Raw genomic sequence first — 15132 nt, 5'->3', positions numbered from 1 at the left:
CTATTAGAGATAGATGTTTGGCTTTAGACTGTATATAAAAGGCTTCCTGCATTAAAAGAGGTAAATTTCCCCAGCTCTAAATTAGAGCTATTTGAAACATTTTCCACAGAAGAGTTCTCTGTTGAAAATGCAGTTCCATTGAAGCATTTCGCGAGAGCATGTTGACTCCAAAAGCACTTTTGACTTTCTAAATGTATTTTTTCATACTCCCTCATTTCACTGCAGTGAAAAGCTGAAATGTTTTGTGTTGCCATTACTGTTCTTTCCATCTTGGAAAAAGCTTTAATAGTAATTGTAATGTAAATTTTAATGCTATACTATCATATATGCTATGTAGGTATATAATACAACTCTCTATGTAGTTGTAGATATATAATGTATAAGGGTATTTACACATATATAATAATATGATATTAAATATTGAAATATATTTAATATTATATAAGTATTGTATACAACATGCATTATGTATAGTATTATACTATATGAGCATATGTGATGTAGCAAACAGCCTGATATGCAACATTTCCTGTTTATTGTTGCACAGTTCAGAACAGCACAGAAGGATTATTATACCTCACTGAAATAGTGTTATGCTCCAATACTGACATATAGTGTCAATAACAGCATTGATACAACAGGACATGCCTCTAAAATTTGGAATTCCTGAAAATCTTCAAACTGTAGCTTTTTTTAAGTCAAATTTTCCAATTTCTGCATAGGACACTTGTGCAGGGAACACAAATCCCCCTTATCCCCCTTTCCTTTTGCCCTGTGTCACAACAGGGATCCTGCTTCAGGGAGTGCTGGGAAAAAGGGAGACCTTCTGTGATAAATATTGTGTATATATGTGTATATATATATATCCCGGGGCATGCCATGCATGCTGGGCCCACAAGGATACTGGTTTATAAATTAGTGATTCTTTTCTGTCCCAGTAACCACAAATACAGCAGCAGACACTCTGCACCATCCTCCCCCAAAATCAACCTGCCCAAACTCCATGTGTTCATGGACTCATTTAGGTTGGAAAAGACCACCAAGATAATCAAACCCAGCCTTGGCTGATCACCACCCTGCCAACCAGAGCAGGGCAATCAGTGCCACGTTCCACCCATTGTCTCTCCTGAAAGGCACAGCTTTGAAACCCCAAGTCCCAGGGCTGGGCAGCAGCAAGTTCAGACAGAGAAATTCTCCCTGTCACGAAGAAGCTGCTCTTTTATTGAGCCAGGCTCAGAGCTGGAGTGGCACAAAGGCAGGAACATGGATTTCTGTCAGCAGCTCCTGCTCGGCTGCTAATCAGATCAGAGGAGACTTGGTCACAATCCATTACCTGCTGCAGCCCTGTGACTAATTCGTAATGAGGCCTCTCAGAGCAGAGGAAGGATCCTGGGTAATTATCCCAAGAACCACACTCCAGATTAGGTAGAAAACTCAGGTGGAGCTTTAAAGGTCACTTTGTTCTGTCAGGAAGAGCTGCTGCCTTCCTCCCTTCCCTCACTGGCTCCTTTGTCTCCTGCCTCTCCCTGCTCTGGGCTCAGCCATGAGGCTCCATGAAACCCACATGTGGCTGATCCCCAAAATCCTCTGTCTGCTCCCATCAGAGATCACAGCTTCATCCCCTCTTTCCTAATTTTTCCTTCTTCCTCCACCTCCTTCCCCCTCCCTTGGTTTATCTCCTCTCTTGTAGATCAGATAACCAATAGAGGTCTATTGATTTACCCACTTGTCTGCCTATAACCCAAGCTGCCTAGTGATTTAGCTGCTTCCCCACTTATCTCATGTGTCATCCTGGGGTTTTCATTACCAGCAGTTATCATCACAGTGTAAAACCCTCTCAAACTGCTTATTGTTAATTGGGTAAGAACTAGAACTCAGTGATTTGGATAATCACTACCATAGTGAAAACAACCTGCCTATTATTTTTAAAGGCAAATAATAACAACAATAATATTATATCCACAACATTACTTGGTAAATGAAACCCAGTTTCTGTGAAACCAAAGATTAAAACAGCACTTGCCAAATTATACTCAAAGTGGAAGATGTAATGTAGCCCATTCATCTGAAAAATTAAAATTTGTGCAAGTACAAGGATTTGTGAAATAAAACCATCTGGGCAAATGAGCAATTAAATCCCACATTTCCTTATTTTGTCAAAAACTTGGGAATAACCTTCATGAATTACATGCCCAGTGAATTTCCTCCTTCTACTGAAGTTGACTTCTTGCTAACAAGCATGTATTTATTTATTAATTCAGCCATGACCTCTATCTGTTGACTTTTGGACTAGCTCCCCATCTGGGACTGAAGCCATGGCTCCTAGCATCCAAATAAAACCTCTGTGACTTTTCCCAAAGATTACGGTCATTAGAGGGTCCCGAAAGCTGATCTGCAAACCTCTTACACAAGTTACTCAGCAGTTTGGGAGGGATGGAGAGATGTGGGCAGAATTCTCCTTCAATACCAATGGAAGAGGTCACTTTTTTTTATGTTGGTGTGCGTGTCATACACAGAAGTCCATCAAAATTCAGTGGCAGAGACAGACACTTCATTGGGGTCAGCCCTAGCTCTGCTCAGCTGAGCCTCATGTGAAGCCACCAGAAGCTTCAGGGAACTTCCAGAAACAGCAGAACCACGGCAAAGAGAAGAGGGGAGAAAGGCTCAGAAAAAGGGAACTGCTGTCCCATTTCCACCCCACTCCCTGGTTCCTGGGCCCTACCTTGCAGGTGGAGTTTGCTCTCAGTGCTTTGCAGAAGGACAGAACTCACAGAGTCCAGATTGTCGTAGCTGTTACAGCCCAGGGGGCCGGTCCGAGTTTCTGTTACCTGCAGAGGATGTAGAGAAGAGAGAATGTTCCCTTTGACTGCAGCACCACACCTTCCCCAGGCTTTTTAAATCTTTTAATTCAAGGACTCCTTGTCACCAGCTGATATAACCCAAAACATGTCTTCCCTAGCTGGGGAAAAATGCCCCACCCTACACAGATGCTGCTAATGTTTGGTGCAATCACAAGCTGAAAAATCAGAATTAATTGTGGCTGCTTTCTTATGTGTACCTCAGGTTATTCTGGGCTTGGCAATGGGATCCTGAAGATTGATGTTTCTCACAGAGGATCCCCATTGGAGAACATCAGAAGCCTGTAGAGGAATTATTCCCTGGCTTCTCTTACTGGAAAGCAAGAAACAGAGATGGATTGCCAGCCCACAGTGGTGCCTGGTGCTCCCACAACAGATGTGAACAGCAGCCCTGTGCTGAGGATGGATGGAGGCACAGATGACCTGCAGTGCTGCTGCTGTTGGTTTCCTGCCCTTCCGGAATTCACCACGGGTGATTATCTGCTGTCACTGTTTCAATATCTCAATACAATTTCCCATCCAGAAGGGAACAGCCTCAGCCATGAGACAGCACAGAACAATAACGAGAGCTGAAACCTTTCAGAAATGGCTAACAGTGACGACTCCATCCACATCACCTTCCCTGGAGTGAACTCAGCAACAATAAAATCCCTGCCCAGTGCAGGATGATTGCTTTCAGAGAAGGCAGCCTTTGCAGAGCCATTTTCCCTATTTTGTATTCTCTGAGCAGCTTCCCTTCCTTCCTGCTGCAACCCCCAAGCTGTCTCTCAGTCCGTTTCATCCCAGATGCCTCAGTAATGCCACACTGGGTTTTTCACCACTTTTTGTAGAAATTCAGCTGAGAGATGTTTTGCAGCCTTACACCCCCAGGAGACAAATACTCCTAGGTGGCATAGGGCTGTTCATTTCACAAACCTGCCTTTCCCTTCCAACCTCCATCACTAATCTGGGTCCTCTGCTCCTTCTCTCCCTTCCAGAAGTCACTGTCACACTTTGTGAAAGTCTCCTATCCTACACAACCACCACACTGAATGCCCACTTCTTTCCAGATATTAGTGGCCGTGGGGAAATCAATTCTTCAATTGAATAAGAGAAAACCTAACCCTGGGAACAAAACAACTTGTATTCAAAGGGGACATCAGACTGGCAAAGTCCTTCCACAAATCCCTAGAGAATCCTCCTCCTCAGGCAGTTTGTGGTACCTTGATTGCTCCGGTAGAGATCTGGATCTCATGGAGTCTCCTCATGGTGCCATCACGATCTACAAAGTAGGAGGACGCGAGCTGGTGCAAAGCTTCAACGCTCTGGGTGGCGTTTCCTGACTTTCTGTCGAGGCGGCTTTTGTCCATGTACATGGTCAAGGCCTCCTCTCCTGCAGCAGAGAGAAAAGGAGATTTCAGGCTGCCAGGCAGGGCCACCTTAACAGGAACAAATGGTGTCATCTCCTGCACCTAAAGAAAGAAAAGTCCGACACCTAGAGCACTCGTGGAGGGATCCACCCTTCCTCACCAGCACCGGGACCCCAGGGACGTACTGAAGCCTCCTCCTCTATTCAGACAGCAAGGCTAACTCCACCAGACAAGTAAAGCAGCTCCACTGAATTGAGGAAACAATATTTCGGACATTTCTTAGCCAGCAGAGCTTTGCTACAAGTGCTGGAGAAGATTCAGCCCACCTGTCCCACCCGAGGCATGTTCTCTCTGTAGGCAGCGCCTCTAGAATGATGCACAGCTGACAGGAGGAGATCTCACTTTGTGCAGGTCTCTGTCTGACCTGACTTCTAGAAGGGATGGATGATGATTGCAGGTAGAACACAGCATGTGGGTAGGTACAGTGGACAAACAAATGTTACTTGGACTTCTTCAGCTTCCAGTGGCCTTGCAAAAAGGCAGGGGAAAGGGGATGAGTGAAGAAAATTAATCAGAGGAAAGAGCAAATAAGAAAGTTAATCTGAACTAACCACCCGTGCTGCCTTCTCTCCTCTCCCAGAGTCTCATTGAGGGATATAAGTAAAGGGTGAAAATACCATACAATATAAGGGACAAAAGCAGGTGATTTTGAAATGGCAAGCACAGAAATCTGGGAGAGAAGCAGTTAAAAACCGATAGACATCAACAGAGACCTGAACGTAACAAAACAATCTGAAAAGGACGTGCAGCTGAGAAGGACTATTTACCTAATAATTCAGTTTGTGCTGGGTGAGGCACATTAAAATCCAGTTCATCTTAACATAAGGCTGGCATTGTGAGAGGCCTTAAAAGGTGGAATGCAATCCTACATCCTTAACATGTAAAACTTGGGTTTTAATAAATGAAGAGAAGACAACTGGAGGAGGAATGTGCCATTTCTACATAACTCTCTTAATGAGAAGAATGGTGCTTGTTCTGATTTGATAGATGAACCACTGATGAATACACTGCCTCTGGCAGTGATAGCATGGTCCAAAAAATATGTACCACTGCTTCCAAGGCCAAAAAATATTTCACTCTTCATCATCTTTGCATATTTTTTTAAGAGAACAAGGACTTATTTTATTTAAAATTCTTATTAGCTAAAACAATATGATTCATCCAAATTATTTCTTTTATTGCATATATGAAAAAAATAACCCAAAATCCCCGTAAGCCCTCCCCCTCACTTTCCCTGGAGATTTTCCAGCTTTTATCTGAAAGCCAAATGCCTGAAAATGAACCAAAACTATTCTGGCTGAAAATCAAAATATTTTTATTAGATTTCAGTTTTTCAAGCAATAGTTGTGTTGAGTATTCAGCCTTTGGCTTTGAGATGAAAAATGGACTCTTTTTTATTTTTTAGTGGAAAGAAGGTACTTTTCGTCAAAAGAATTGATCAGTTGAAATCTTTTAATTAGGTTTTGCAGGACCTAAGTGGAGAAGTTAGGCATGTAAAACTTTGTCTCTAATATTTTGTTAAAAATAACAGACTAGCCTTTCATCACGATCAAAGCTGTGGTAGTAACAATGTCATCATTGTTTCCTCACACAAAAACACTTTCCCTGGAAAACGACCAGCTTTGATTTCCTTTATCACCATTACCATTTTTGTGTGTTGAGCTTGTGAGGAGACCTTGGCAGGGATCAAGGCTCTGCCACATCAGGCTCTGTCCACACAAACAAAGTCAATCCATCTTCCAGAGGATTTAACCCCCCCATCTCATGAGACACCACATGTGAATACAGCAAACAGCCAGCAAAGCACAGGTAATAAAATATCTGTGATTTTACAGGAACAGTGGTCACTGCACTGACCACTCTCGATGCATTTTCAAGTTTCATCTCTTTGTGGTTTTCAGGGGGATTTGAAGCAACTTTGTCAGTTTTTATGAGTTAACTCATTTGCCACTGAAGGGGCTGGATCAGTATTTTGAGCCAGAAGTTCTGGGTCTCTCATGTAACAGAAGCATTTAACTGCAAGGAGATGAAGCAGAGGGAAATGAGAAAGGATGTTCTGCCACCATTTTGTGAGGCTGTGGCAGGAGAAGGAAGATCTGGGATAATTCTCCCTTTAGCTGTGATTCACAGCCATCAACCTTTCATCAATTGCACCAATAACTGGGGAAAAAAACAACTTTTCCTGGGAAAAAAAAAAAAAAAAATCATGCCTCATATTAACAGCCAAGGCATAAAAATCAGGACTTTTTCATTGCAGCCGGGTTCATTTTCACTAGAGGAATGCTGAGGCTGGAATCCTCGGCCAGAGGGCAGGCAGGGAGACTGGGTGGAATCACATCAGGCAGCAGAGCTGGTGTCAGGTCACCAGCAGATCTCTTGGATTTGATCCCTACACAACACCAACCAGGCACTAAGAAACACAGCAGAGAAGAGAAACTCTGGGGCAGTGGGGGTCAGTGATTTCCCCACAAAAGTTGTCATTTTTTTCCCCCAAAGGAAGAAAACAGAGAAGCCCATGAGTGATGATGGTTTTTCCTGAAGGAGCAGTGCTACCCCTGGGATTGAGGAGTGCTGAGCAGGGACACTGCTGCTGGAAACGTGTTTTGTGTAGCTCTGTGCAGAGCTGGAAAAGCACAGCATCCCCATGGAGGGGTCACATGGGAAAGCAACTCTTGGATCAAGAGAGGTTAACAGAATTTTCCTGCATTATTAAGTCTTAATTTCTCCTTTAATTAAGTGAATGATATGTTCAAAGTTGTTTTTCCTTGAGGGATTTTCCTGAAAATTGTCTCTCAGCTCTGTGTGCTCCATCCCAGAGCATGGATGCCCTCAAAGTGACCCTTCACAGTGCCTTTGTCAGAGCCAAACTGGAGCAGGGCTGGGTTTTCCTGGGCTCTCAGGGGCCCTGGCTGCTCTGTGGGTTGAAAGGCACCAGAGCTGTTCCTGCTGTGGCCAGTGTGAAAATTGCTGCATTCAGGTGCTGCTCCATGTCCCACCCCCCTGGCAGCTGGCATTTCAGAGCTGGACAAATTCCTGTGTGCTTGTCACTCTCTGCCACCTCCTCAGGCACCGTCCTGAGCTGTAAACCCAGGGCAGAGCTGCTTGTAGCTCTGCTGGGTGGGGAGACACCAGGTCCTGGTGTTAGTGCTCAGGAACACACAAAATCACAGGATATGATTCCATGCATGTGCTTTTATAGAGAGCTCTGGGAATCAGGGGTACAGACCCAAATCTGACTCTGACACGGCTTTCAAGCTGAACGTATTTTATATTCTATCATTATATAACTCACATATTAATTATTAAACTTACATTGTTCTATTGTATACATTGACATGAGTTTCTCGTGATCTTTCTTAGGCCCCTGACCACAGTTTCTCATGATTATTCTTATGATTAAACAGTAATTATATTTAATTACTAAACAATCATCACATCTAACAATTATATAATTTATCATGTACTAGCTACACAGGTGCAGTTCTAGCAAGGTACAAGTTCTTCATGTGCTTGGGGTATTTATTTTTTCTTTTCAGGGCCTACTAAGCTTAATTTTCCTTTTAACCCTAAATCCCCATGATTTTAAAACCCTTTTACTATCACTGGGAGGGTCAGTGTGCCAGGACATGTCTGCTTTTGTGTCCCAGAGCTCTTGTTTAGCCCATGCCTGAGATTAGAGCATGTCCTCCGTGCATAATGCATGTCCAGCTCCATCTGCATTTTCCCTGCGACTGCCATTGCCAAAATAAATCCTCTTTTTCTCCCCACCATTGCTCACCATGCTGGGGGCTGGTGGGGCGTTTAGTGCTCCCCTCCAACACCAGTTCTCATTACAAGTCTCTGCATATTTAAAGTTATTTTGTTGTAAAATCAGGGGAAGAATCAAGCCCCTGTGAATAATTTACAACCTCAGCCAGGCAAAATTTAAAATATATTTTACCATCAAAGGTCTTTCTTATTTTGAATTTCCAAGGATGTGAGTGGCAAGAAAAAGAGGAATGTCAATGGGAAAAAAATAAATCTGAAAAAAAAAAAATCTCTATTTGGCTGTCTTGGGCTCTGTAAAACATGGTCCTGAAAAATGAATTCCTCCATAAAAAGCAGTTTATCTTTACCCAGACTTCATTAAGGCCTGAAGAAAGCAGTCACTTGTTCTCTTCAATGCTTGGAAGCCTCCTTTCTCTCACATTTCTTGCTGATGGAATGGACTTGTTTGAGTGCCTGGGCTGGAAGAGCAAGCCCAGGGATCTTTGAAGGACATCACCACACCAGAGGCCATTTGACTTCAGGGGAACTGTGCCAATTTACCTATGACCTAATTTGTGCATGAATCATATGTAGACATCTAATCTCACCCCAGTGTCTGCAGAATGCTCTGGGAACAGATAGATGGCCAGAAATTCCTCAAAGTTCACCACAGACACGGCAGTGTGGCAAGGCTGGAGGTGAGGTATGTTAGGAGAAGCAACAACAAGTTTTGAAGTAAAACTGAGCCTTTAGCACTGTGGAATCCTTCTCACAGATAGGTGTTCTTGGAAGAAAAGCATTTAAATTAAAGAAAGGCACACCCCAAAGGGGGAAAAGAACCATGAAAATAATACAGAGTGGAAAAAAGAACCAAGAGTAAACATCAACAGGAGCTGTTGATTTGCACCCCTCCAGTAGCTACTCAAAATGTTCCTGCAGCACCACCAGCAGCGCCTGCTCAGGAGTTCATGGCCCTACAGGGCTCTCTCTGATGTCATCCCTGACACATTCTGTGCACACACAGACCTCTCTGCAGCCCTTGCATACACATTTTGAATTTTACTGAACTCCTGTTTTTCCAGAAGTCTGCTCCATGTTAATGCATTCAGCCTTCTGGCCATCTCTCCCCCTCTGTTCACACTCCCTGCCCAACTCCTTGAACTCCCTTTTCCTGGAGCTCTTTAAAATTCCTCCAGTTCCAGCAAGAAAGGATGTTTTTCCTCATGCATTTGTTTTCATCCTGTGAAAAAGAGGGATGAGCACGTTCTGTTGTGAAGCTGAGGGCAGTGGTGCAGGGCTGGCAGGACAGTCCCCCAGCTGAGGGACGTGTTTCTCCTGCACGCAAGGTGCTCAGAGCAGCACAGGGGCACAGCTCCCTCCTCACACTCTGAATTCATTTGCAGAGGCTCTCTGGGGACACAGGTGGGCTTTGGGAGGGGAGCTGCAGCCTGGCCTGTGCCCCCACTGCTTTCAGAGTCACAGGGTGGCTCAGACTGGAAAGGAGCACAGAGGTGTATTTGGTCCAGCCCCTCTGCTCTACAGGTTCATCCCAGAGCACATGGCACAGGACAGCATCCAGCTGGTTCTGGAACATCTTCTGTGAGGGAGACTCCAAACCCTCTCTGGGCAATCTGTTCCAGTGCTCCCAAAAAATTCATCCTCATGTTCAGCTGGAACTCCCAGGGCATAAGTTTCTGCCTGTTCCTCTTGTCCTTGTGGCTGGCACCACCAAGACGAGCCTGGTCCATGCTCTAGGCACCCCCTTTTAGATAATTATACTCATTAATGAGGTCTCCTCTTGGTCATCTCTTCTGGAGACTGAGCAGCTCCATCTCCCTCAGCTTTCCCTCACGACAGGTCCCTGCTGGGCTCACTCCAGGAGCTCCATGCCAAAGTGGGCACATTTCCAGCAGTGCCCAGTGCCCCCAGAGCCCCCCTGCCCGCCCCAGCCCGGGTGCCACCTACCTCCCAGGGTGGCAGAGATGAGGAGGTGGGTGCCGTACTTTTTGATGATGGTGTCAATGAACTGCTGCGTGGTGGGTCTCCTGCCCAGCAGGCGGATGCTCCTCTGGAACTCAGGCATCAGGGGCAGCGGGTTGTGGAGCAGGTCCCTCCTCTCGATGGCTGTGTTCCTCACCTTCCAACGGGCAAACTCCCTGTGCCACAACACAGGAACACAACAGGGGTGAGGCTCCCAGTCTGCAGGGGCAGGGAGAGTCACCAGGGGTAGGAAAGGAGGATGGAGAAGGGGCCAATCCTGTTGGACACCCCCACGTGGATCCACACATCAGGCCACAAGGCTGGACAGAGGGGAAGGGGAGGAGAAGAGGAAAAGCGAGACATTACTGCACAATAAACGTACACTACAAGGGGCAGGCTGGTCAGGAGGTGCCCTTGGAGTTATCAGAGGCGTCTGTCAGAGAGTTGGACTTCCCTAAAACAAAAGCAGGCTGGTCCTTTCACCCTCCCACACTTTGGGGTCTTTCATTTCTCCATCAAGCAGCAAATTCTGGTCTCTGTCAGCAGATGGTCTAGACCACAGATCTAACCCAAACTGATCATTGTTCTATCTCTAATGCTCACAAGCCTTCCTAGCACACTTTTGCAAAGCAAAGCTGAAGAAAATACATTTTCTCCAAACATCTTCATCTTTCAGCACCATGAGTATGGCAAGAGAGCATTTTGGAAAACAATTTTTGAGATAAACCATGTAAAAGGATGGATTCAGGTATAAGCAGAGTCCAGGATGAAAGTGAAAGTCTTGTACGTGTTTTAGAAGAAAAAACCCAAAATTATTCTCAAATCCATGCTTTTAAACTGAGAGCAACTGGGAAAAAAAATAAAGTTAATGTTTGCAAAAGCAGTTCTTTATTGCAGGTATCCATTTTGAAATGACACAGAGGGAAATGCCTAGAGAAAAGCTTGCACACCTGCAATCTAAAAATCAGGCCTCTGAAACATCGCCAGCTGAGCACCTGAAAAATGAGAAACCTATTATTGTCTTTCAAAAAATATTGAGCAAAGCCTTCCTTAAAGGAGAGGATGTTATTTATACCCATTCTCCTACAATGCACCTGCTCTATCTTAAGTTATCTCTCAAACCATCAGCTCACAAGCTTCTCTATCACTTTTCATCCACATATTCCTGTAACTTGGGCTTAAGACAAATACTTTATTTAGATTATAGGTGTTGTGGTTTAATCCTAGCTGGCAGCTCAGCCCCACACAGCCACTAACTCCTCCTGGAGAGGAGGAGAGTCAGCAGGGTGAAAGTGAGAGAACTCATGAGTTGAGATAAACAGTTTGGCAGATAAAGCAAAAGCTGCACGGGCAAGCAAAGCAAAAGCTGAGCAGGATGTCCTGTGGTGTGGGATGTCCCTGGGGTCAGCTGGGGTCAGCTGTCCAGGCTTTGTCCCCCCACAGCTCCTTGTGCATCCCAACCTGGGCACTGGTGGGGTGGGATGAGAGGCAGAAGAGCCCTGACCTGGGTAAACTCTGCTCAGCAGCACACCTGTGTATCAGCACTGCTTCCAGCAAAATCCAAACCACAGCCCCACGCCAGCCTCTATGGAAAAAATTTAACTTTAAAATTTAACTTGATCCCAGTGTTACAGAAGAAATTTAATAATGATGTTCTCTGGGAATAATCTTGTTTAGCATTAGTGTGGCTCAGCAGTACCAGCTGAAGCAGAAGAAGCCCTCACATGCAAGAGCTGACCAAGAGTAAACTTCTTTGAGAGAATTAGTGCTGCTAACAAGGAACAAGCTGAATTCAGCAGAAACAAGTGGAATGAAGATAAGGACCAAGGAGACTTTTCCAAGAGAATGAAGTAACTTCAGAAGAAGGCCAGCCCCAGTAAAAAAAATTAAAAGTTAAGGGACTACTGATCAGAATTAAGGATTTGGGGTTTGATTTGAGGATTGGGTGACTCAATGGTACAGGTGTAATTCTGAGGCAGGAACTGGGACAGGGGTCCTCTCTGCAGGCACCCAGCTCGCACTGTAACCCAGCAAAGACTAACTGGAAGCCTCCAGGCAAACTTGGCATCCCCAGCAGGATCCTGGGTCAAATCTGTCACTGTGGCTGGTGTGAATAATCCATAACACCCAGTCAAACCAGAAATGACAACCCCTGGCCCTGAGGCAGCGTTTCCCATCAGGGAGTGTCCTCCCAGCACAATTCCACCTGGCTGGCAGAGACACTGACCCATAGGCAGATTCAGAGACTCAGTTGCAAAGCCAGGATCACAAACGAGATTTTTTCTGCCCAGGTTGATTCTATACTCAGTCCACTCTGTGTGTGTTAGCATACTTGACTTAATGTAATTATGCAGGTATTTATTTTGATTGTGCCCCTTCACAACACTCCACACTGCCTGACAACAGTTACATTCATCAAAACAGCAAAGAGCCAGCTATTTACTTCAAAATATCTCCTTACACCTGAGCTAATGCCCCCTCTGTAGTTCCTTGCTTTCACAAGCCAAGTGAAAATGCCAAAACAAAACACACCTCCTACTACATTACAAGAGTCATTAGTGTCAAACCTTGCAATCTGAAGAAACATCCATCCTTCCTAGAAAAAGCTCAGTCAAAAGGCAAAACCCTCCCCCATACAATGGGTTCTTAACACAAGGAGTGATTGAAACAGATCATTTGCTCCCAAGTTGTCTGCAGATAACAAATACATCACCAATGTATTCCCTTTATGGAGCAGAGGGTGTTCTCTGCTGTCCCAGAATTGTGTAAAAGTTGATTTTAATGATAGATAAAACTTTAAAAGTAAAGACAAATAGTTCCTCTCTGACACTACAGAGAGGTTTCTCTAATCATCTCAGATTAGTTTCAATCCCAGACCTTGCTCCAAAAGGGAATTCCCTTTGAGGAAGGAATGGTCCCTTCAGCAGTTGTCCTGCATAGGAAGAGACAGAGCTCAATGCTCAAAGACAGGCAGGGTTTTATAACAAATAGACACACCCATGTTCCATCAGAAAGATCATAACTAGCAAGCACAGGAAGAATGCCATCTGTGTTTCCTCTCCAAAGAGAGGATTATTTCTTCCTGTAAAACTCAAGCACACATTCAGATTCCTGCTCCCTGCAGTATCCATAAAGCCGGGGGGACCAGAGCACTCCCGAGCCAGCACGTTTTCTGAAAGGCCTGAGGGAATGTTTCATGTTCCAAATAAAGTACAGAGTTTGGTTTGGCTGCTTTGCAAGAGATGATTTATGTGCAGCTGGTCAGGTATTGATCCCCATCCTCCTTCAGGGAAGCTGTGGCTGCCCCTGGATCCCTGGCAGTGCCCAAGGCCAGGCTGGACAGGGCTGGGAGCAGCCTGGGATGGTGGAAGGTGCCCCTGCCATGGCAGGGGTGGGATGGGATGGGATGGGATGGGATGGGATGGGATGGGATGGGATGGCATGGCATGGCATGGCATGGCATGGCATGGCATGGCATGGCATGGCATGGCATGGCATGGGCTTTAAGGTCCCTTCTGAGTCAAAGCACTCCAGGATTCCAGGATGTATCAGCACCCAGAGCCTGGGAGTGTCTCCATTCGGGGAGGGGAGACGGGCAGGACAAACTGGGAATCAATGGGCAGTGAAGGCAGGAGAAGGCAGGGAAGGAGAATGACACTTTGATAAACGTGTCCAAAGGGAAAGTGGGTTCATTTTCTACATCAGGCCCAACATCACCCTTTGACACCACTGGCAGGAGGCAAAAGCAGGAGTTTTGAAGAAATCACTGTCATATCTTCAGCCTTTCCTGCTGCCAAGGGACAATCCCAGTCCCCATTCATGCAGCAGATGAGCCCTGAGCAGAATCCACCTCTAAAGCAGGACGGTGAAGGAGACTTTTCCACCCAGCCCTCCCCAGGGCTTCCTGCTCCCAGGGCACATCAGGAGGTGAAGCCCAGTTCTGCTCTTCTCTCCCTATGCTTGGATGTGTGGCTTTCCCAGCTGACAAGAAAAGCTGAGCAAATATGTTATGATGAATAATTTATGCAACTAACTTAGATGTTTATCTTCTGCTCATAGAATATCCATGAACCAGTTGCAATTCCCTTTAAGTTATGCATTATTGGAATTTACTTAGTGACATTTTTCAAGCTTTTTTATAGGTTTTACATAGCATTTGGATGTTTTATTTCTTTGTGTGCTGTTGGTTCATTGGGATTGGAATCAAAGGAAGGGAACACCAGTGGGGTCATCTGCTCCAACCTCAATAGTCAAGCAAATGATATGTCTTTGTTAAGCTTCCTTTTTAATGCCCAAAAAATAAATTTTAAACGTGGCTCTCTGAATTCTAGTATTTTACATGGAAAGCAAACCTCTAATTTCAGAAGCCTTCCATGCAACCTACAGAACCCTCTGCTGCCAGATGCACCTGAGGCCAAGATTATGGTACAGTTTTGGAATATAGACTTAACATTAATAGATATGGCTGCTGAAATAATTTAGAATTATTGAGGTCATAAAAAAAAATTATATTTGCAGGGATCAGCATAGATCTGGCCTTAGGGAATGTTCCAGCCTGAAACTCCTGAAGTCTCTGAAGAAACACCTCCAAGAACAGGTTTTCTATTAGTTTTCAACTCTAGATTTAATTGCATTTTCTGCAAAAGCAGAAAATCAGCCAAAATGAATTCAGAGTGCTGTGTTAGGTGAATGATACTCCTGCCTGTCACCACTGAATCCTTCCCTCTGTGAATCTTGGGAGGATTTACCAAGGCCTTGGATTCGTGGATAATGGGTGCAAAGGGTACTGGAACCTTTCCTCACAAAACCATCCTGGGCTGCCTTTCACTCTTTACTTCTCTGAGCCACCAGTGGCACCACAGCCTCCGTGCCACCACCTGGGACACAGCTGAGGCCTCTACAGTTACTGAGGCCTTTTAAAAAGAGAAATATTGCCCTGTGCATCACTTGTTTTCCAGGTGAAGAAGTTGCAAAGACTCGACTGGGATTAGGGGGCACCCCATGGTACAGCTAGGATTGGTACAGATGGGATTGGTACAGAGTCTTCTGACCCTCAGGGGAAATCCCAAGCAAGGACCTGAACTTCTGCCAGCAGGGGAGCTTTGAATGGCTTTGGAAAGATGAGAAACCTGTTAGCA

At 45.1% G+C, this 15132-nt stretch overlaps 1 protein-coding gene across 1 annotated transcript in view; it reads right to left on the bottom strand.

The window, feature by feature from the left end:
• Nucleotides 1-15132, bottom strand: part of BRINP1 (BMP/retinoic acid inducible neural specific 1) — a 92287-nt gene that overhangs the window by 17246 nt on the left and 59909 nt on the right. The window contains exons 3-5 of the mRNA XM_021551379.3: nucleotides 9980-10170; nucleotides 4061-4230; nucleotides 2723-2828 (exon numbers count right to left, since the gene is read on the bottom strand). Of these exons, the coding sequence (XP_021407054.1) occupies nucleotides 2723-2828; nucleotides 4061-4230; nucleotides 9980-10170 (467 nt within the window). The remainder of the gene's footprint in view (nucleotides 1-2722; nucleotides 2829-4060; nucleotides 4231-9979; nucleotides 10171-15132) is intronic.

Source organism: Lonchura striata, chromosome 22 (genome assembly GCF_046129695.1).
Source record: "Lonchura striata isolate bLonStr1 chromosome 22, bLonStr1.mat, whole genome shotgun sequence".
Lineage (NCBI taxonomy): Eukaryota > Metazoa > Chordata > Aves > Passeriformes > Estrildidae > Lonchura > Lonchura striata.
The sequence above is the reverse complement of the archived record's forward strand: the minus strand, read 5'-3'. Positions and strand labels throughout refer to the sequence as shown.